The 24,821-nt window shown below is 42.8% G+C and overlaps 1 protein-coding gene across 1 annotated transcript in view; it reads right to left on the bottom strand.

The window, feature by feature from the left end:
- LOC124616421 (short stature homeobox protein 2-like) overlaps window positions 1-5,641 on the bottom strand; it is a 122,670-nt gene extending 117,029 nt beyond the window's left edge. The window contains exon 1 of the mRNA XM_047144728.1: window positions 5,599-5,641. Within this exon, the coding sequence (XP_047000684.1) occupies window positions 5,599-5,641 (43 nt within the window). The remainder of the gene's footprint in view (window positions 1-5,598) is intronic.
- Between the last annotated feature and the right edge of the window lie 19,180 nt (window positions 5,642-24,821).

Below are 24,821 nucleotides of genomic sequence, written 5' to 3'. Positions count from 1 at the left end.
GAACACAGATCAATCGAGAAAACAGGAAGAAGTTGTGTGGAACTATGAAAAAAAAAGCAAAATATACAAACTGAGTAGTCCATGTGCAACATAAGCAATACAAGGAGAGTGCTAGATCAGGAGTGCCGTGGTCCCGTGGTTAGCGTGAACAGCTGCGGAACGATAGGTCCTTGGTTCAAGTCTTCCCTTGAGTGAAAATTTTACTTTCTTTATTTTCGCAAAGTTATGTTCTGTCCGTTCGTTCATTGACGTCTCTCTTCACTGTAATAAGTTTAGTGTCTGTGTTTTGCGACCGCACCGCAAAACCGTGCGATTAGTAGACGAAAGGATGTGCCTCTCCAATGGGAACCGAAAACATTTGATCGCAATGTCATAGGTCAACCGATTCCTCCACAGGAAAACAAGTCTGATATATTCTATACGACACTGGTGACGGCATGTGCGTCACATGACAGGAATATGTTGTCGACCCACCTAACTTGTACACTTGGCGAATGGGTAAAAAGATTCTTCTACCTTACCCGATTTAGGTTTTCTTGTCGATGTGATAATCACTCCCAAAAAAGTGATCGCATCGGGCGGACGGACGGACAGATAATAATTGTCTGAAAATAAAAAATTAAAACTTTTCACTCGAGGGAAGACTTGAACCAGGGATCTTTCCCTCCGCAGTTGCTCACGCTATCCACGGGACCACGGCGCTCCTATGCTCATATTATCCTTAATGTTGCCTATCTTATCATGGACTAATCAGTTTGTATATTTTGCTTATATTTTTCATAGCTCCATACAACTTCTTCCTGTTTTCTCGATTGATTTGTGTTCACTTTTCAAGGCCTATCAACTGTGCCAACTTATAACTAAATCTGAGAGGGGTGCGACGTGGAGGTTCCCTTGTTAGAAACAAAGTATCGATCATTGTATGGAAGCGATCAGTAAGAATAATATGTGGTTTTCACACGAGGTCCTCACATACGTACCTCTTTCACGAGTTAGTTGTTTTAACTGCATCATCACAATAATATATTCGCTAGTGAAATTCCTCATAAATAATCAATTACAATTGGAAAAGAATAGTGATGTCCATACCTACAGCACTAGAGAGAGAAATTACCTTCATTGTCTATTATTAAAGCTGTCAGTCACTGAGAAAGGAGTTCAGCATGCAGCAACAATAATTTTTTATCATTTCTCCAAAACATAAAATGTCTGACAGGTAAGTCTTAAAACTAACCCAAAATCGTTTCTCCTGGACAACTCCTATTTTACAGACAAAATTTTATTTAAAACCTGGTAGCCTGTTGTTGTTGTTGTGGACTTCAGTCCTGAGACTGGTTTGATGCAGCTCTCCATGCTACTCTATCCTGTGCAAGCCTCTTCATCTCCCAATATCTACTGCAGCATACATCCTTCTGAATCTGCTTAGTGTATTCATATCTTGGTCTCCCTCTTCGATTTTTACCCTCCACGCTGCCCTCCAGTACTAAATTGGTGATCCCTTGATGCCTCAGAATATGTCCTACCAACCGATCCCTTCTCCTAGTCAAGTTGTGCCACAAACTCCTCTTCTCCCCAATTCTATTCAATACCCCTCATTAGTTATGTGATCTAACCATCTAATCTTCAGCATTCTTCTGAGGCACCACATTTCGAAAGCTTCTATTCTCTTCTTGTCCTAACTATTTATCGTCCATGTTTCACTTCCATACGTGGCTACACTCCATACGAATACTATCAGAAACGACTTCCTGACACTTAAATCTATATTCGATGTTAACAGATTTCTCTTCTTCAGAAACGCTTTCCTTGCCATTGCCGGTCTAAATTTTATACCCTCTCTACTTCAACCACCATCAGTTATTCCTCAGCATCACCTGACTTAATTCGACTACATTCCATTATCCTCGTTTTGCTTTTGTTGATGTTCATCTTATACCCTCCTTTCAAGACACTGTCCATTCCGTTCAACTGCTCTTTCAACTCCTTTGCTCTCTGACAGAATTACAGTGTCATCGGCGAACCTCAAAGTTTTTATTTATTCTCCATGGATTTTAATACCTACTCCGAACTTTTCTTTTGTTTCTTTTACTGCTTGCTCAATATACAGATTGAATAGCATCAGGGATATGCTACAACCCTGTCTCACTCCCTTCCCAACCAGTGCTTCCCTTTCATGTTCCTCGACTCTTATAACTACCATCTGCTTTCTGTACAAATTGTAAATAGCCTTTCGCTCCCTGTATTTTACCCTTTCCACCTTCAGAATTTGGAAGAGAGTATTCCAGTCAACATTATCAAAAGCTTTCTCTGAGTCTACAAATGCCAGAAACGTAGGTTTGCCTTTCCTTAATCTTTCTTCTAAGGGAAGTCGTAGGGTCAGTATTGCCTCACGTGTTCCAATATTTCTACGGAATCCAAACTGATCTCCCCCGAGGTCGGCTTCCGCCAGTTTTTCCATTCGTCTGTAAAGAATTCGCGTTAGTATTTTGCAGCTGTGACTTATTAAACTGATAGTTCGGTAATTTTCACATCTGTCAACACCTGCTTTCTTTGGAATTGGAATTATTATATTCTTCTTGAAGTCTGATGGAATTTATCCTGTCTCAGACATCTTGCTCACCAGATGGTAGAGTTTTGTCGGGACTGGCTCTCCCAAGCCCGTCAGTAGTTCTAATGGAATGTTGTCTACTCCCGGGGCCTTCTTTCGACTTAGGTCTTTCAGTGCTCTGTCAAACTCTTCACGCAGTATCATATCTCCCATTTCATCTTCATCTACATCCTCTTCCAATTCCATAATATTGTCCTCAAGAACATCGCCCCTATATAGACCCTCTATATACTCCTTCCACCTTTCTGTTTTCCCTTCTTTGCTTAGAACTGGGTTTCCATCTGAGCTCTTGATATTCATGCAAGTGGTTCTTTTTTCTCCAAAGGTCTCTTTAATTTTCCTGTTGGCAGTATCTATCTTACACTTCGTGAGATAAGCCTGTACATCCTTACATTTGTCCTCTAGCAATCCCTGCTTAGCCATTTTGCACTTCCTGTCCATCTCATTTTTGAGACGTTTGTATTCCTTTTTCCCTGCTTCACTTACTGCATTTTTGTATTTTCTCCTTTCATCAATTAAATTCAGTATCTCTTCTCTTATCCAAGGATTTCTACTAGCCCTCGTCTTTTTACCTACTTGATCCTCTGCTGCCCTCGCTGTTTCATCCCTCAAAGCTACCCATTCCTCTTCTACTGTATTTATTTCCCCATTCCTGTAAGAAAACTAATTTTTAAGTGTAGTTACATGATTCCGACTAAAAAATTATATGTTCATTAATGATAACAATAGTCGCATATACGAGTTCATACCCTGTAAACTGATTCGTCGAAATTATCTTCAGAACATGTGACTAACTAAGTAATTCTGCAACAGTAACACTTTACCTCAGTCATAATTTTGCTTTGTGTATAAATAATGTTTTGCTTGCCTTTTGTGTATGTGTTTTTACCATTGACTTTTATTTCCCAGTGTGTACTGAAACGAAATGATCGCCTGGTACAAGTCGTTTGAGGTGACGCCACTTCGGCGACTTGTGGGTCGAGAAAGACGAAATGATGATTTTGAAGACGACACAAACGCCCAGTCCCTGAGCGGAGAAAATCTCCAATCCAGCCGGGAATCGAACTCGCGCCACCTTGCCTGACAAGCTGGCGCGCTGTCCACCCAGTTACGGTGGCGAACAGTGTGTACTGAGTGTGAACCATATTTACACATGCAATGTAAACAAGGAAAACACTATATTGTCACTGGAACACCTATAATGTCCATAGTTACAACTGTAAACAGAGGAAATAGAGGATACGGAAGGCTGGAGAAAAGTCCCCTGTGTTAAGGAGGCAAAAGCCAGTGGAAAAGATGAAACGCGCGAGGAGAGCGTGCCACAGCACCAGTCAGTAGTCAGCCACGATAGTGAATACATGTTGGATCAGTAACGAGGCTAAAACCCAGACTGTTACATGAAATTATCGTGGCAGATGATCGTTTGCTCCGTTGGCAAACACGTAGTACGTTGAAACGGTGCTCCGTGTGATTTGTTAATTAGAAGAGGAGTCATGTAAATGCTGGTTCCCTCAACCACATAATATTCGACCCAGTGGTTCGTATTGTTGCCTCCAGGTAACTTATTGTTTTCTTTGGTATTGTAAATCACATGGGCCAGTGATTATCATATATTCTTTCATCAATATAATTTATTTTATGCGTGTATGCAATCTTTTCCTGACACAAGTCATGCTCTCTGTTATAGATTCCTGGCCCCAAACCTAAAACTAACCTTAGTGTCATAATTATAATGAGAATATGCACATATTCTTAACAAAGATGGTCACAGATCTGCACTCGTATTATCTGGAAAAATAATTTTTCTGATTGACCCTCGCTAAGTTAAGCAGTCAGATAGTTGCGCAGTTTTGTAACAGATTTTGAATTTTATGAAAAGATAACAATCAATCTAAAAGTAACTCAATTCTGGCAGTAACATTTAAAAAAATACTCATGACATATGATTAAATTGTGTTTATCATTTCATTTGGTATGTGTATGTTCATCTGCATGTAATTGTGAATATGGGATTTCTGTGAAATGAAAGTAAGGTAGTAGATTTACTTCGTCGCTTACTTTAGATATTACTTTACTAAATCTACCCAGAATATTTTCATAACCGTTAATGTGTGTGAGTGTTTTCTGGTTAATTAGTGTCCCAAATAAAATACGTAATCAACACCACAGCTTAAATTTGGTTCAATAGCTTTTTCATTAAACAGTTGATGCCTCAATAGCTTTCTCATAAAATAGATAATGTAGAGAATTAATTAATCACTTACATTTTAGGTTTAATTATTACAGTTTCTTTGCTTATTAAAAAGTATGTCCGAATTGAACTGACGGTCGTAATTTTGCATTGATACAACTTGTAGTTACAATTTTGTATGACCTAACACAAACGATATACTATCCTTATTGTTCTATATGCCGATTATCGTCTATTTCGATGGAGAATACATAACTTTGAGTCCAACAGCCTAAACTAAACGTTAATATAACGATAACGGTCAAAATGTAGTAAAGTAGCAGTTCACATGACATTTACATACATTTGTAAGGGGACGGGGGAGTTTTGCATGTAGAATCCGTATGACAGGACACTATAGCTAAATTTACTGTTAAGTGATGCGAACTGGTTAAATTACAGTTAGCCAGAAAATAATAAAAATATGTAAGAACTCTTAAATTCTAAAACAGTGGGTATTACAAACTGTAAATCATGGCGAGAGATACAAGTAAAACGGGAACTTAGTGCAGTAAATGAAAGTAATATGTAGATTCAGGAAGCCCAGGTAGCGACAGGATTGTGAGACACCAAATGTGACACCATCAGACAGAGCAGGCCTTTAATTCTCACACAAATCAAACCGACTAATAATAATTCTGACCTGGCGGATGTTAAACATTCAAGAAGTAGGAGAGGGTGGAAGAATCTGATGTGACAGGGAGTATGATGCATCTTTGTATCTTGCTAGTTTCAAAACCAGTGTATCTCTGAAGGATACTGCGTCCTTCAGCCGACAGGATGAAGAAGCCGTCAGCTGCCATTGGGTTATTGCACAGAAATGACATGTTTTGTCGCCATTTTTTGTAATTTTTCGATTGTGCATTTTACGAAGGAAGAGCAACTGTGCAATTTATTATTAAATACACTACTGGCCATTAAAATTGCTACACCAAGATGAAATGCAGATGATAAACGGGTATTCATTGGACAAATATATTATATACAAATATATTATACTAGAACTGACATGTGATTACATCCTCTTCAATAAAGTTCTTCATGGTATCAGACCGCATCGTCATAATTTAAAATGCGCCAACGTTTCGGCCAGCATTGCAGTTAGCCTTCATCAGGGCCTCAAGTTAACGTAAGGCCCTGATGAAGGCTAGCTGCAACGCTGGCCGAAACGTTGGCGCATTTTAAATTATGACGATGCGGTCTGATACCCTGAAGAACTTTATTGAAGAAGACAACGGCCGCGGAAGCCTACGCTTACATGTGATTACATTTTCACGCAATTTGGGTGCATAGATCCTGAGAAATCAGTACCCAGAACGACCACCTCTGATACGCTTGGGCATGGAATCAAACAGAGCTTGGATGGTGTGTACAGGTACAGCTGCCCATGCAGCTTCAACACGATACCACAGTTCAGCAAGAGTAGTAACTGGCGTATTGTGACGAGCCAGTTGCTCGGCCACCATTGACCAGACGTTTCCAATTGGTGAGAGATCTGGAGATTGTGCTGGCCAGGGCAGCAGTCGAACATTTTCTGTATCCAGAAAGGCCCGTACAGGACCTGCAACATGCGGTCGTGCATTATCCTGCTCAAATGTAGGGTTTCGCAGAGATCGAATGAAGGGTAGAGCCACGGGTCGTAACACATCTGAAATGTAACGTCCACTGTTCAAAGTACCGTCAATGCGAACAAGAGGTGACCGAGACGTGTAACCAATGGCACCCCATACCATCACGCCGGGTGATGACGAATACGCGCTTCCAATGTGCGTTCACCGCGATGTCGCCAAACACGGATGCGACCATCATGATGCTGTAAACAGAATGTGGATTCATCCGAAAAAATGACGTTTTGCCATTCGTGCATCCAGGTTCGTCGTTGAGCACACCATCGCAGGCGCTCCTGTCTGTGATGCAGCGTCAAGGGTAACCGCAGTCATGGTCTTCGAGCTGATAGTCCATGCGTCGTCGAACCTTTCGTGCAGATGGTTGTTGTCTTGCAAATGTCCCCATGTTGACTCAGGGATCGAGACGTCGCTGCACGATCCGTTACAGCCATGCGGATAAGATGCCTGTCATCTCGACTGCTAGTGATACGAGGCCGTGGGGTTCCAGCACGCCATTCCGTATTACCCTCCTGAACCCACCGATTCCATATTCTGCTAACAGTCATTGGATCTCGACCAACGCGAGCAGAAATTCGCGATACGATAAACCGCAATCGCGATAGGCTACAATCCGACATTTATGAAAGTCGGAAACGTGATGGTACGCATTTCTCCTCCTTACACGAGGCATCACAACTCTGGCTTCCCTTCAAGACGAACAACGTTTCACCAGGCTACGCCGGTCAACTGCTGTTTGTGTATGAGGAATCGGTTGGAAACCTTTCTCATGTCAGCACGTTGTAGGTGTCACCACCGGCGCCAACCTTGTGTGAATTCTCTGAAAAGCTAATCATTTGCATATCACAGCATCTTCTTCCTGTCGGTTAAATTTCGCGTCTGTAACACATCTTCGTGGTGTAGCAATTTTAATGGCCAGTGGTGTATTTGCATATTAGGAATACTTTTGACATGTTGCTGCATCCGTAGGTAGAGTGGTTAACAGATTACATTTCATACCTTTTTTGTAACGTATTTAATCAACCACTGTTCGCTGATATATCATGGCCCACACTGGCTGGATGCATCGTATGAGCAACACTGTTATACTTTTATTTTTGTTTTAATCATACCGTTAGAAATATAATAACAGACTTAAAAACACAAACTACGAAAAGCAACACTACACTATTTTCACTCATACAACGAGGTGTTGACAATTCAAGAGAAACGGAAATCAAAGAAAATGCTAAGAAAGGAAAACAACAATAATGATGGATGGAATCAGGTCCTTCTAAGAGAAAACGTACAAATCATAAGAGCAAATCTGAAATTCATCAACCGGTTCCGTAAAAGAGGTAAACTTGGCCAACTTATGTGAATATTAACAAATTTCCTGTGGATTTCAGTGTATAGTGGAATGTTCCATAATGAAACAGCAAGACAGCTTAGCGAAGAGAGTCATGAACTTACGTGAAATTCTAAATGATAGCTGTGGTGTCACCGCCAGACACCACACTTGCTAGGTGGTAGCCTTTAAATCGGCCGCGGTCCGTTAGTATACGTCGGACCCGCGTGTCGCCACTATCAGTGATTGCAGACCGAGCGCCGCCACACGGCAGGTCTAGTCTAGAGAGACTCCCTAGCAGTCGCCCCAGTTGTACAGCCGACTTTGCTAGCCATGGTTCACTGTCTACATACGCTCTCATTTACAGAGACGACAGTTCAGCATAGCCTTCAGCTACGTCATTTGCTACGACCTAGCAAGGCGCCATATTCAGTTACTATAATTACTTCAAGAATGTATTCTGAACAGATAATATTGTAAATCATGTACCGTCAAGAGCGACGTTCATCATTAACGGATTAAAGTTAAGTATCAAACTAATTACGTCCGCTTTCTGAATTCTATTTCCTTGTCATGTTCCAGACCTCACAGGGCGTGTCCTCTGCTGCACTAGACGACTGGGACGCCTTCACCGCAGGATTTTGCCGGAAACCATCTCCAACAGTTTGTTACGTGACAGTTCATGCCCAGGCTGTCATGTAACCTACTTTATAGTGTAATATGCACATCCCAAGCATCATTGTCGGTTCCTTAATGAAGGTATGTGTGTGTGTGTGGGGGGGGGGGGGGGGGGAGATATGTTATTTTCTGCAGCATTCAGAGTTTTCTTTAGCTGGCTCATGACAGGGAAGTTATCTTAGAAGGACTAGTGTGTCATAATCTTGAATGAGATTTTCACTCTGCAGCGAAGTGTGCGCTGATATGAAACTTCCTGGCGGATTAAAACTGCGTGCCGGACCGACACTCGAACTCGGGACCTTTGCCTTTCGCGGGCAAGTGCTCTACCATCTGAGCTACCCAAGCACGACTCACACCCCGTCCTCACAGTTTTACTTCTACCAGTACCTAGTCTCCTACCTTCCAAACTTTACAGAAGCTCTCCTGCGAACCTTGCAGAACTAGCACTCCTGAAAGAAAGGATATTGCGGAGACATGGCTTAGCCACAGCCTAGGGGATGTTTCTAGAATGAGATTTTCACTCTGCAGCGGAGTGTGCGTTGATATGAAACTTCCTTCGTGCTTGGGTAGCTCAGTCGGTAGAGCACTTGCCCGCGAAAGGCAAAGGTCCCGAGTTCGAGTCTCGGTCCGGCACACAGTTTTAATCTGCCAGTAAGTGCCATAAACTTGTTCGGCGCCGAAAGCAGGGCCAAGCAAGTAGAGAACAGGGAAGTCACGGTGTGCTGTAACTGCACAGGGTATAGGATGGTGGCCTGCTTTCCACAAAATTGCGTTGTGAGGGACGGTAGAAGGAATGTGACTTCGTAGGCTTTCCGGCGTAATAAGTCATGAAAGTCTCTTCGGGTTTGCTGCCGAATCCTAAAATCAACTTGACTCGATATTTCGGCGATCCAACTGGTCACTATCTTCACGAAAATGCTGCTTCGCCGATGAGTCTCACTGACGCCAGGCTACAAATCGACGTCCTATGTAGACCACCGTTCAGTACACTTTATAGTATAATATGCACATGCGCATGCGCCGCCCATCACGGTTGCTATCTCCAAGACCGGGAGGTGGCGCCGCCCGTAGTAGAACACTGGCGGCAACGATATATCGCACTCAGGGTCGCACCGAGGAACGTTCAATTTCGATGCGAGGCAATACAGGATTCCACGTCCTGCTACGAGGAAACACAATGTCTCTGTGAATTAAGTTATCCGCCAACCTAATTTCAATCACCTCGGTAGAAGGAATGCTTTTTTGGTGAAGTAAAGATATGAAACTCAGGTGAAGTTCTCAGAGCTTGAGACAGTGAGACTAGCCATTGACCAGGGCTGTCATGAAGGAATGTTCGGTTAAATCCGAGTAAAAAGGACTCGGATGGGTTGACAATGATTATTTCGGTAGCAGGAGCGTTTTCCTACATATGTATGTATGAGAGACGTTCGGTAAGCAATGTAACACTTTTTTTCTCGGCCAATTTAAATTGAAAAAAATGTGGAATTCGTTCTGGGTCATCGTGGACAATTCTCACTTCAACCCCTATAGTTTCATGAAGTTCCAATAGAAGGCAGCGCTATGCGTAAGTTTCAAAGTGACTTATGTAACAAAGGCGTGTTCCAAGCAGAGAGCTATCATTGAGGTTTGTCTGGTGGAAAATCAGAGCATCACAGATATTCAATAGATATTTGCAGACGCTTGGAGACTGGCTATGGAGACCTGGCACTGAGCAAAAGCGTCGTGAGTCATTGGGCGAGGCATCATCATCACAGCAAGGTCTCACAAACCTGTCTTGTCTCCCATGTGCCAGCCAGCTACACACAGCTGTGACTCCTGCAATGTTGGAACATGCTGACACTCTCACACAAATCACAATCAAACACTTTGCTGCACAAGTGGACATCTCTGTCGGTAGTTCTGACACACTCATCCACCTGTTGGGGTACTCAAAGGTGTGGGCCCACCGATGTCACTTAACAGAAAACCATAAGGAGTAATGAAGGACCATCTGCGTGGAACTGCTTCCACGTCATGAGCCTGAGCATGACAGTTTTTATCGACCTCATCACAGACGATCAAACATGTTTTCACCATTTCGAACCGTAAACAAAATGGCAATCCATCGAGGGCTGCCACACCACCTCATCTAAAAGAAAAGTTCAAAGTCGCAACCTCCGCTGGCAAAGTCCTGGCGACGGTCTTCTAGGACCCTCAAGGGGTTATTCTGTTTGATGTCCTCCTTCATTGTGCAACGAACAACTCTGAAGTGCATTGTGCTACTCTGAGGAAATTGAACAGACGACTTCAGCATGTTTGTGGCCACAAAAATGCAAACTAACTTCTCCTCCTTCATAATAATGCAGGGACTCACAAGTGTGCGCACCTGAGAGGAGCTCACAAAACCGCATTGGACTGTCTTCCTCATCCACCCCACAGTCCAGATACAACAACTTCCGACTTCCATGAAGGCTGCTTTCCACAGGAAGCAGTAAGTGGGTGACAGGGAGGTTATTGACGCAGCTAGACGTTGGAGTGGTGCCATGCAGGCATACAGGTCCTATCAGTAAGCTGGAGTAAAAAAGTCATACTGAACGAAGATTATGTTGATAAGTGGAGTTTTGTAGCCAAAAGAGAGGGGAATAACACGATGTATTGGAATTCTGAAAAAATGCTACCTGCTTTCAGAAAATAAATGTGTTGCATTGTTAGTTGGCTGGGGTTGGAATGATTTTCTGCTTTCCTCCCCACGGCATCCAATTATTCATTCATCATCATTATCATCATCATTTAAGACTGATTATGCCTTTCAGCTTTCAGTCTGGAACATAACCCCCCTTATAAAATTCCTCCCTGATCCCCTATTCAGTGCTAACATTGGTGCCTCTTCTGATGATAAGCCTATTACTTCAAAATCATTCTTAACCGAATCCAGGTTCCTTCTCCTTGGTCTACCCCGACTCCTACCCTCTACTGCTGAACCCATGAGTCTCTTGGGTAACCTTGCTTCTCCCACGCGTGTAACATGACCCCACCACATCTAAGCCTGTTCGCCCTGACTGATACATTTATAGAGTTCATTCTCAGTTTTTCTTTGATTTCCTCATTGTGGACACCCTATTGCCATTGTTCCCATCTACTAGTACTGCAATCATCCTAGCTACTTTCATATCCGTAACCTCAACCTTATTGATAAGGTAACCTGAATCCACCCATCTTTCGCTCCCATGCAACAAAGTTGGTCGGAAGATGGAACGGTGCACAGATAACTTAGTCTTGATACTGACTTCCTTCTTGCAGAAGAGAGTAGATCGTAGCTGAGCGCTCACTGAATTAGCTTTGCTACACCTTGCTTCCAGTTCTTTCACTATGCTGCCATCCTGTGAGAATATGCATCCCAAGTACTTGAAACCGACCACCTGTTCTAACTTTATTCCTCCTATTTGGCACTCAATCCGTTTATATCTCTTTCCCACAGACATTACTTTCGTTTTGGAGATGCTAATCTTCATATCATAGTCCTTACATTTCTGATCTAGCTCTGAAATATTACTTTGCAAACTTTCAATCGAATTCGTTAACTATGAAAAAATTTGCGAGAGTAAGAAATGCTTTAACTTGTTCATAAAATTATCAGTAGTCGGAACTTAAAGGTCTGTGCAGTTGGGTGGGAAGATTCCTACACTGGCAGAACCAATTATGTTTCAGGGAGTAATGTAAGAACACACTTGCTGCCAAGAGATCGATGAATATACTTACTTCAGGAGGGCTATAGCGAGTGTACTTCGCTTTAGGCAGCCGCAGAGAGAGAGATGTGTCTGATTTAGAGAAGAGTAAAGAGATCGGGCTGGACTCAATACTTTCAGCCGCCACTGCGGCTGTCTTCCACACTAATTCCGTCCAAGAGTGGCAAGCATGAGCCAGCGATGCGATTAGCGAGCCGAGGAAGACGCGAATTCACATCATGGTTTAAGTGTGCAGTTTTAACATTCGCAGCCAGCTACACTGGTGTCCAGAGTTAAAGCAACAAACTGCTATTTTCCCATCTGTGTCTAAGTCACGATATAATCATACAAACTCTCAACAGATGTCGTTACGATCGTGTTCTGCACGAAAGATAGCATTCCAATCAACGAACAACCACGCCAGCAATGTCGTCGAGGCACTTATCAAGCGGGGTAGTGTTTTCAGGGTAGTCCCACATGCACAGTCTCTGCGTGCACAGTCACAGGCGGTGCAGTATGACCCAGAGAAGTCGGGTAGAGACTCTCTGCTGTGGAGGGCCATAGCAAGAATGGAAGCACGCGAGTTGCAAATTGATGTGGCCCGACGGCTTAATGTGAATCGTTCTGTTCTCTCTTGGATGAGACGATAGTTTATAGAGACGGAAACTGTATCCAGGAGACCAGGGCAGGGCCGACCACGTGTGACATCAGATAGAGTGGACAATTATTTGGATGTAAGAGCACGACGGTACCGCCTTAGCACAACACTGCAGCTGACTTCTGACCTCGCAACGTCCTCTAGACGTGTTGTATCTAGGTGAAAGATATACAGAAGGCTTCCGCAGAGTGGCTTTTAATGTTGGAGACCTTCTAACTATCTATGGGGTGTCTTCACAGAAGGGCACGTCTAGAGCGGAGCCGTCAACATGCCACCTGGACGATGGAATGGTGGGCTAATGTTCTTTTCACAGGTGAGTCCGGATTTGGTCAGGAGAGTGATTTTCGACGGATTAGCATCTGGAGGAACGTGGGACACGATTTCAGGACCCAAACATTGTGGGAAGAGACCGATGTCGAGGAGGATCCCTAATGGTGTGGGCAGCGATTATGTTGACCACTCGAACACGTCTTCATGAAATTGTACGGGTGAATCAGCAAGATTTAACTGCTGTCAGGTACTGTGAGGAGATCTTGGGATCTCATGCGCTGTTGTTTCAAGGTACTGTGGGCCCAGACTTCGTAATATTGGACGATAATGCTCGACCTCGAAGAGTACGGGTGGTTGATGTTTTCTTTTGAAAACATAAGATGTTGCACGCAAGGCGTGGCCTGCTCGCTCTCCCAGTTTGAATCCCGCTGATCATGTCTAGGATGCACTAGGGAGACGGGTTACATCACTTCAGCATCCACCAACCACTCTTCAAGACTTGTGAGGAGCTCTGCAAGAAGGATGGGCGTTATGGCCTCAACATGAGATTGATGACATCATTCACAGCAAGTCCCGTCGTTGTCAGGCCTGTATTGGTGCCAGAGGTGGTCACACACCGTACTGAGCACATTAACCAGTTGTTAGAGTGTGTGTTCAAATCCGTTAAGCTGAAAAAAAAACGAACATTTTTGTTTACCAGTATGCACGTTGCAATTCATTACGTATGGTATTCTTTACATTGTTTCTACTTAACTATCACCTGTTCATACTGTTTTGTGGCAAAATAAACGCAACGTTTCAAAATTTCCGTTTGTTGCTTTCATTTTGTACACAAGTGTATTCATACTAGCTTTTCCCGGTTTCCTCCTTCAAATCACTAACCATTTTCGCAGTCACTGGTCGTACGCACAATATTGTTTCACTTCATGCGTCCATCCAAGTGTACCAAGATTATAGTTTATGATTACAACCTTTCGTCCATTTATTAAATGATTATATGCTTGATTCAGTGGGTAAATTATATTAGTTGAAGTCTTATGATAATAAAACAGATTGCTACAGTATCCAATAATTCCTCTGGTAGTTAGATGAATCCCTTCATTCATATGTGTGAGGAGTGGTACTTTCATACTTAATTGGGCCACCCCTAGTTTTCATTCAATAAGACGTTATCCTTTGCGTGACAATCTTTCTATTAAATCTGCGTCGTCTTATGGGGGACTCCCTTTCCATGTAGGACTCTCTTGATCGGACTTAGGGGTATGCTAAAACGCTCAACCAACACAAGTTGGTATGCCTATGAGTCAGTCATATATCTGAGAATCTAGTCAGTATATTCAGACTTGCGTTAAAAGTCCGCAATCAACGAAAAAAACATGTACAAACTGCCCTGCCTAGTAGCCCTAGGTGTTTCAGTGTGATTTATTTGTGAACTGCTAGTCATTTCAATTATGAACAGTGTTTCTTCGAATCATTCTCTCAGTCTTTCTCTTACTTGAGCTCATGACAAACGATAGTTAAATGGACGTCTTTCGCTAATATAATTACAGACAACGAGGGAAGCTTTATTTAAAAGGCATTTTTCCTGTTGGACTGAAATATGCTACTGTTAAACTATTGCATAAAAAATGGGGATAAGTCTCATGCCACCATCTGCCACCCAATCTCTCTTCTGAAAGCTTTGTCCAAAATCCTTCAAAAAGTAAGGTATTCAAAAGTAGTTTCACATAGCCGTAAAAATAAAATACTAAAAAATGTCAAATAAATTTTCAGAAAGGATTTTCAACGGAAAATGCTATATATGCTTTCACTGATCAAATATTAAATCCTCCGAATAACGGACATCACCAACTGGGGTTTTTATGATCTCTCGAAGGCTTTTGCTGTGTAAACCATAGAATTCTTCTACACAAGGTTAAGTATTGTGGTAAGCTTGGGACAGTGCACAAATGTTTTAATTCATATTTAGCCGGAAGAGTGCAGAAGGCTGAAATAAACGGTTCATATAATGCACAAAAATCAGTAGATTTCTCAAACTGAAAAATGAAATTCCACAAGGTTTAGTCTTGGGTCTTTTATTGTTCTTAAAATATATTAATGACTTGTAACTCTATATTCACAAAGATCCGAAGCTGGTTCATTTTGATGATGATACAATAATCGTAATCATACCCAGTAAACAAGAATTAGCTGAGGGAATTGTAAATAATGTCTCTCAGAAAACTGTTAAGTGGGTTCTCTCGAAATGGACCATCATTAAGTTGCACAACACCATTAATAAATATAGAGTTTGAACAGAAGGCTGTAGCTAAGGCAGGATATTCCAAAAATTTGGGTGTGTGCATTGATGAGAAATTGCGTTGGAAGAAACACATTGATGTCTGCTGAAATGTTTCAGTTCAGCTACTTATTCTGTTAAGGTTATTACAAATTTTGGCTTATACATGTAAGTAAATTAGCTTACTGCGCCTTTTTTGATTCACTGCTTTCGTATAGCATCATATTTTAGGGTAATTCATCATTAACAAAAAATGTATTCATCACACAAAAATGTGTAATCAGAATAAATGCTGGAGCTCAGTCAAGATCACTTGCAGGTATTTATTTAAGGAACTAGGGATGTTCACAGTAGCTCATATATAAACTTACGAAATTTGTTATATTTGTTACTAATAACCCTTCCCAGTTCAAAGGCAGGAGCAATGTGCAAAACTTCTACACTATAAGAAAGGCCGATCTTCACTACTTTGGGTTAAATCTAACTTTGGCATGGAAAGGAGTGAATTATAATGCCATAAAAATCTTGCATCACTTGCCAAATAGCATCAAAAATATGATAATTTCTACCCAAAAGATAAATTTTAAGGTATAAATTAGTCATCTTATAACTAAAAAAAATCATTTTAATTATGGCATGCAAAGAAACCTTTTGTTAAACTGACATGTTCCACATCATTATGAAGTGTTGTATTCATGGTCTATGGAACACATATTAACTAAGAGACCAAAATCCATGTTGTTTAGAAACTGCAGATGTACATATTGACAAGTCAGAGTTAGTAACCCCATCCCAGTACAGGATGCATTGTAGGTTGCCTATCTAATGGCTTCTGGGAGCCCAGTACAGGATGCATTGTAGGTTGCCTATCTAATGGCTTCTGGGAGCGACAAAAATCTGATTTTAGATTTAATGTAATTACTGCCCAAATTTAAACTTATGTCATAATCTACTCATTGAGACGTATGAAGTTACGTTTAAGGTTTAACACAAAACTACAAGTAGTACAGTTGAAAACTGTGTGTGTGTGTGTGTGTGTGTGTGTGTGTGTGTGTGTGTGTGTGTCTTGAGAAAGCATAACTCGCAGATTATGCATGTATTCATCCAGGATTTGAGGATGAGAGTACTTAGCGACTTCCGTCAAACTTTACATATAATTCCAAACTTTTGTGAAACCATGTCTGTCTGAGACTTGAACTCCCCACAAAATGATGTAAGGAGAAAAGTTTATCGCTTACTGTATTTACATTTTTACTGTTCATGGAATAACACTTCGGCATCAGGCATGATCTTTAAATTTATTGCTTCTTTACTGCTAACATATCTAAGGTCAAGGCCACCTCCTTATCTCCAAGGAAAGGGGTCAATGTCCTGGCAGCTGTGTGACTTACCTTCAAGGTCACAGATCAATGTCCTTCTTGTTCGATGTCGTGCCCCCTTCCTCTGCCCCTTCCCTGAGGCAAGGGGTCCATTGTTCTCTACAGGTCAGCCAAATAGCCTAGCGTTCTTATCACTTTGTTTTCATGAACTCTCGCAATTTATTAAACATTTAGTAGAACTTATATAATTATTACCCAACTACTATTATTAATGACGCATCACTTTTATCGCCGTTACTTATTATACAATGAAGCTCCAAAGAAACTGTTATAGGCATGCGTATTCAAATACAGAGGTATGTAAACAGACTGAATACGGCGCTACGAGCGGCAACGCCTATACACGGTGAGTCGCTAACTAATGCCACCTAGAATAACTCCGAAAGTGTGATAATAGCTGAAACGTTTGTGGGAAAAATGTTGCATGGGACAACAGGGGCCATAATATGTCGTTGCTTTTTTGTTGCTAGGTGGGGTCGCGTCAGAGATATGAAGGTCAACTTCATTTTTTATATGGGATGCTATAGTTTGGTACTTATTTTCTGATAGCGGCTATCGATACGAATACAATGATGTATAACAGTAAGGTTTTTGAAGGTCAATGAAGGTCACAAAGGTGGCAAGAACGTCCATTTACAGAATGTGTTCGAAGTGATGACCATTGGTATCAATGCAATCTTCTTATCATGGCTTGAGTGGTATTCCTTATCACTTCGGCACTTATCGAAGCACATGCTCTGACAATTCTCTCTCGTATGTTGTGCAAATAGTAAATATTCGCCGAATACGGCGTATCCATCTAACGTGCCATTAAAATGTAAACATCATGCGACGGTTTCACAATACAACAGTAATAGGAACGGTAAGACTAGTATCGTCGAATCAAGCGAATGTGTATGATGTAGTCGCCGGCCGCGGTGGCCGAGCGGTTCTAGGCGCTTCAGTCCGGAATTGCGGTGCTGCTACGGTCGCAGGTTTGAATCCTGCCTCGGGCATCGATGTGTGTGATGCCCTTAGGTTAGTTACGTTTAAGTAGTTCTAAGTCTAGGGGACTGATGACCTCAGATGTTGAGTCCCACAGTGCTTAGAGCCATTTGAACCATTTTTTTTAATGATGTAGTCCTTCGAAGAACAAGTCGATATGCTACTCATTTACGGAGAATTTCAACGAAATTCAGTGAGAGCTAGAGACTTATACGCTGAAAGATATCCTCACCGTAGGCACCCTACACGTCGTACCTTTGAACATGAATATGATAAATTGAGAACAACTGGATCTTTAACGCATCGGAAACATATCCGGCAAAGGAAAGTTACTAACAAGGAAACGGAAATTGGTACTCTTGCCATTGTGGTTCGAGATCCTTCTGTTAGTTCGCGTCAAATCGCAAGGGAATCTGGCATGAGCCAGAAGAGTGTTGTTCATAAATATTATCCTTACCATATCAGTCTCCACCAAGAATTAACTGGTATGAATTGTATGCATCGCATTGAATTCTGCCTATGGGCTCAACTTCAGATTCAGAGGGATGACACATTTATTAATTTGATTTTATTTACTGACGAGGCTACATTCACGAAGCATGCAATGTTAATTTGCATAACATGCATTATTGGGCAACTGAAAATCCATGTTGGCTGTGGCAAGTTCCACACCAAAAACCTTGGACGGTGAATGTATGGTGTGAGATTCTGAAGGACAGAATTATAGGCCCCTATTTCACTGAAGGAAATCTTAATGGTAGGAAGTACACCACATTCCTGCAAGAAACATTAGGTCTGTTATTGGAAGAAATACCTTCAGGAAGATGGAACAGAATGTGGTATCAACACGATGGGTGTCCAGCACATTTTTCGCTGAAATGAGTTGCAGAGATAATTCGCAAATCGTTGGATTGGACGCGGAGGAGATGTGTCGTGGCCGGCTCGTTTGCCAGACTTGACGCATCTGGATTGTTTCTTGTGGGGATTCGTAAAGACATTTCTCGACCAGTCCACGGGTATACTGCCGGTTCATAGTGTCCAACGGGCACAATATTTCGGCGATCAGACATGTCGCCATCGTCAGGTGCCGCCCGCCCTCAGGGCTCAGTTCGTCAGCGCACCTGACGATGGCGACATGTCTGATCGCCGAAATATTGTGCCCGTTGGACACTATGAACCAGCAGTATACCCGTGGACTGGTCGAGCAACAAATACGCAGGGAGAAACTGAAAAATCACGTAAAGACATTGTTTATAAAGACGTTCCAACTACACCTGAAGATATGTGAGAGAGAATTGTCAGAGTATGTGCTTCGATAAGTGCCGATGTGATAAGGAATACCACATTAACCATGATAAGAAAATCGCAGCACTGCAATGATATCAATGGTCGTCACTTCGAAGAACTTCTGTGAATGGACGTTCTCGCCACCTTTGTGACCTTCATTGACCTTCAAAGACCTTACTGTTACACATCATTGGATTCGTCTCGATAGCCGCCATCAGAAAATAAGTACCAAACTATAACTATATTAAAAAAAACAAAGTTGACCTTCATATCTCTGACGCGATCCCACCTAGCAAAAAAAAAAAAAAAAAAAAAAAAAAAAAAAAAAACAACGTCATATTATGGCCCCCGTTGTCCCATACAACATCTGTCCCATAAACTTTTCAGCTCCTATCATACTTACTGAGTTATTCTAAGTGGCAATATTTAATGGCTCACCCTGTATAAGGCAACAAGTGTCTCGTGCAGTTGTTAGATTGGTTACTGTTGCTACAATGGCAGGTTATCAAGATTTAATTTAGTTTGAACGTGGTGTTACAGTCGGCGTAGGAACGATGGTACACAGCATCCTCAGGTAGTGATGAAGTGGAGATTTTCCCGTAGGACCATTTCACGTCTGTACCGTGAACATCAGGAATCCGGTAAAACATCAAATCTCCGACACCGCTGCGACCGGAAAAATATTCTGCAAGAACGGGACCAACGACGACTGAAGAGAATCGTTCAACGTGACAAAAGTGCAACCCACCCACATATTGCTGCAGATTGCAAAGCTGGACCATCAACAAGTGTCAGCTTGCGAACCATCCAATGAAACATCATCGTTATGGGCTTTCGGAAACGAAGGTCCACTCGTGTAGCCTTAATGACTACACGACACAAAGCTGTACGCCTCGCCTGGGCCCGTCAACACGGACATTGGGATGTTGATGGATCGAAACATGTAGCCTGGTCGGACGAGTATCGTTTTAAACTGTATCCAGCGGATGGACGTGTACGGATGTGGAGACACTCTCATGAATGCATGGACCCTGCATGTCAGCAGGGGCCTGTCCAAGCTGGTTGAGGCTCTGTAACATGTGCAGTTGGAGTGAAATGGGACCTCCGACAGGTCTAGATACGATTCTGACAGGTGACACGTACGTCTGATCACCTACATCCATTCCTGTCAATTGTGCATTCCGACGGACTTGAGCAATTGCAGCAGGACAATGCGACAACCCACACCTCCAAAATTGCTACAGAGGGGCTACAGGAACACTCTTCTGACCACCAAACTCCTCAGACATGAACATTGCAAGCATATCTGAGACGCCATGCAACGTGCTGTTCAGAAGAGGTCTTCTTTCCCTCGTTCTCTTACGGATTTATGGACAGCGCTGCAGGATTCATGGTGTCAATTCCCTCCAACACTATTTCAGACATTAGTCGAGTTCATGCCACGTCGTGTTGCGACACTTCAGGGCCCACAAGGGCCCTACACGATGTTAGGCAGGTGTATCAGATTCTTTGGCTTTCAGTGTACATTTACTCATGATCTATGATCGAAAAATACTCGTATGTGCCTAAGATTTTAGACCAAATGTATGAGTCTCGTCACTTGAGTTCTGTTCATCGTAGTGGAAGGTTAATGATTAACCATCACACAGACTCGTTACTTTTTTCTACCTATCTGCACAGCTGACACGCTCCACAACCTTTTATTCAATTTGTTTCTCTTGTTTTTACATTACAGTATTGCGCCAAACGGCATTTACGGAAGCATTCCAACCCATGACCGCCTTATTTCATTCCCAGCTAGTATTTTGGGGCTATTTGTTACAGCTAAGTTGATTTTCTAAAATACTCTCTTTTTGAGATCGCAAATACGAGACGTTAGACGGTTAACAATAACCATAGTGCAAAATGGCTCTGAGCACTATGCGACTTAACTTCTGAGGTCATCAGTCGCCTAGAACTTAGAACTACTTAAACCTAACTAACCTAAGGACATCACACACATCCATGCTCGAGGCAGGATTCGAACCTGCGACCGTAGCGGTCGTTCGGTTCCAGACTGTAGCGCCTAGAACCGCACGGCCACTCCGGCCGGCAACCAGAGTGCATTATTCAGACAAATTACATGTATCTCAAAGGCTTATAAAACTGACAGTTTACTGTGGTTTCGGAAATTAATACTTAACTTCGGTTAGATATGAACTAAACTGGAGCTTAGGTGAATTAAGAACAATGGTCCACACACTGTGACACCATACAGGTAAGGAATGAGAGTTGCTATGCTTTCGCATATCTGGTTGCAGCTACTTTTCAAGGTCATCCAACTATCCATTCTTTAGAAATGAAGCAGGAACTTTTTGAAAAGTAAAGAACTGCAGTTCGATCAGACAAGATTATCAGCACAGGTGACAGGTATATCTCATGTTTAAACAACTGACACTATTGCTGGAACACGATAGGAGTAATTACAATATCTTTATTAAGCAAACACCACACCGTCGAGTACCTCACACGCACATCGAAGAGTGCTTCAGCAGGCTATGTCGCATCCCAGTGCAGCACTGCGTTCCAGTCTCAGCACGACGACCGGACCTCACGTGGCCCAGCACCAGTAGTGCAGACAGCTCACCTCATCTCCTGCCACTGCCGTGGAACCTCACAGTTAGACACGCAGAACCGTATGTAACAAGTGTACTACAGGGCTCTCCCACTCCATAGACCCTAGTTACAAACTACTGCCATTGTTTTTATTCAGTCAAAAAAAAAATGTTCAAATGTGTGTGGCATCTTATGGGACTTAACTACTAAGGTCATCAGTCCCTAAGTTTACACACTACTTAACCTAAATTATCCTAAGGACAAACACACACACCCATGCCCGAGGCAGGACTCGAACCTCCCCCGAGACCAGCCGCACAATCCGTAACTGCAGCGCCCTAGACCGCTCGGCTAATCCCGCGCGGCTTTATTCAGTCACTCTGTACCACCATAGTAGGATACATGGAAGGAACGGATCGGTTACGACAATCTTAACTACACAAATAAAAAAAAAAATTTGCATCACGCCGGTTCCCAGAACTCCTGAAGATAAACGTTGACTGTGGATATTGTATCACAGACACAGTCCCTTTGACTGTTCAGAGATGTCACTAAACCCGCCCAAAGATGTAAACAACCATGCATGAGCAACGCCTATTAAACGGAGGGGGTGCGACAGCCGATCAGTTCCAGTCATTCCACCAGGAAGGAGGTACACGGCTCTTGTTGTCTATTATTCAACAATGCCTAGACGGTCAATACTGCGCTTCGATCGCGTCCTCGTTAATACTTTGTGCCAGGAAGGGCTCTCAACAAGGGAAGTGTCCAGGCGTCTCGGAGTGAAGCGTTGTTGTTCGGACATGGACGAGATATAGAGAGACAGAAACTGTCGATTACATGCCTCGTTCAGGCCGCCCAAGGCCTACTACTGCAGTGGATGACCGCTACCTACGGGCTATGGCTCAGTGGAACTCTGGCAGAAACGGCACCATGTTGAATGATGCTTTCCGTGCAGCCACAGGACGTCGTGTTACGACTCAAACTGTGCCCAATAGACTTCATGATGCGCAACTTCACTCCCGACGTCCATGGCGAGGTCCATCTTTGCAACCGCGACACCATGCAGCGCGATACAGATGGGCCCAACAATATGCCGAACTGACGTCTTAGGATTGGCATCACGTTCTCTTCACCGATGAGTGTCGCATATGCTTTCAAACAGACAATCGCCGTGTTTGAAGGCAACCTGGTCAGGCTGAACGCCTTAGACACACTCTCCATCGAGTGCAGCAAGATGGAGGTTCCCTTAAGGTTTGGGGTGCCATTATTTGGAGCCGACTTACGCCGCTGGTGGTCATGGAAGGCGCCGTAACGTCTGTACGATACGTGAATGCCATTCTCCGACTGATAGTGCAACCATATGGGCAGCATATTGGTGAGGCAATCGTCTTTATGGACGACATTTCGCGCCCCCATCGTGCACAACTTGTGAATGACTTCCACAGGATAACGACATCGCTCGACTAGAGTGGCCAACATGTTCTCCAGACACGAACTGTATCGAACATGCCTGGGATAGACTGAAAAGAGCTGTTTACGGAAGACGGGACCCACCAACCACTCTGAGGGATCTACCCCGATTCGCCGCTGAGGAGTGGGACAATCTTAACCAACAGTGCCTTGATGAAATTGTGGATAGTATGTCACGACGGATACAGTCAAGCACCAATGTAAGAGGACGTGATTCTGAGTATTAGAGGTACCGGTGTGTACAGCATTCTGGACCACCACCTCTGAAGGTCTCGCTGTATGGTGGTACAACATGCAATGTGTGGTTTTCATGAGCAATAAAAAGGGCGGAAGTGTTGTTTATATTGATCTCTGTTCCAATTTTTTATACAGGTTCCGGAACTCTCGGAAGCGAGGTGATGCAAAACTTTTTTTTGATGTGTCTATAAAAAGCAATCGCGTCAGGTGTCGCAGACAGCGACCACAATGTGTCGGCGTGGACACTGGAAATGCACTGACGAGAGCGCGTCCAGCTGCCGACTGGCCACCTTAGCCTGCGCAGGCCCCAGTATGGTTGGAGGTCATGCTTTCTGCTAACGCCCCTACCAGATAAGATGAATCTGAGCAAGTCGGCTACAGCAGTGGAGCAGCAGCAGAATTATAAATTTATTTGAGCGGAATTCGCACATTGAGAAGTGCAATCTGCATAAATTATGTGATAAAAAGTATCTGTACATCTACTACAAATGTTACATTATTTTAGAATAAATATGGCACTCCTAACAGTAATCAAGAGCTACAATTTCTGTGCTGCAGTCAGCACACAAAAATCTGCTCACCTTGTTTTTAGCATAATTCTTTTAAAGCAGAATTTTAGATGGTCCCGTCAATCTGACCTGGCAAGGGTTCCATGTTAACGAGTTATACTTTAAAAACCATTAGAAAAAGTGTCCCTGATATTTTAGGATTTTTGCTTTTCCTAGTGATATGTAGTCAACAGCGTAATATAACAGTAGCAGGTCTCTTTACCTATTTAGTTGCAATATTTAACTTCGGCCGTTGTGGCCGAGCGGTTCTAGGCGCAGGTTCGAATCCTGTCTCGGGCATGGATGTGTGTGATGTCCTTAGGTTAGTTAGGTTTAAGTAGTTCTAAGTTCCAGCGGACTGATGACCTCAGATGTTAAGTCTCATAGTGCTCAGAGTCATTTTTTTTAAATATTTAAGCTCCAGTCGTCAGTCCCCTGTATATTGGTATACCCTGCAGCTTTGAGTCCCTGCTATACAAAACAGACTACGTCGCAGCACATACTCCACAATCTGCTGTACAGTGCATGGAGAAGGATATATCCTAACAGTATTATCGATCTTCTCATCTATTCCAAACAATCACTGAACGAGGAAAAACGACTGTCTGTATGCCTCTGTACGTATCCTAATCTCTCTCTTATGATCTGCGAGGTGGTAACACAAGCGTTTTTCATTTTTATTTTCTCCCAAGCGTTGTTGAAGAGTGCTATGACTTTTAAATCAGATTTCGGTTAGAGTATCGTATACCTTCTCCTACATGGGCAGTGCACATGCACGTACTGGTAGGTATCTTTGATTCACTTTAGGTCGGTTACTCCTGCGGATTTTACGGCAGTTCTGTCGCTATTGACAGTCGACTTTATCACAGATTTTAACCATCACAACGTTGTCACAAAATGGCTCTGTAATAGGCAGAAGCGCCTTTAACTTCTTTCTACTAAG

This window comes from Schistocerca americana, chromosome 5 (assembly GCF_021461395.2).
Source record: "Schistocerca americana isolate TAMUIC-IGC-003095 chromosome 5, iqSchAmer2.1, whole genome shotgun sequence".
Taxonomy (NCBI): Eukaryota; Metazoa; Arthropoda; class Insecta; order Orthoptera; family Acrididae; genus Schistocerca; species Schistocerca americana.
Note: the sequence above shows the minus strand (reverse complement) of the source record. Positions and strands in the feature narration are given on the sequence as shown.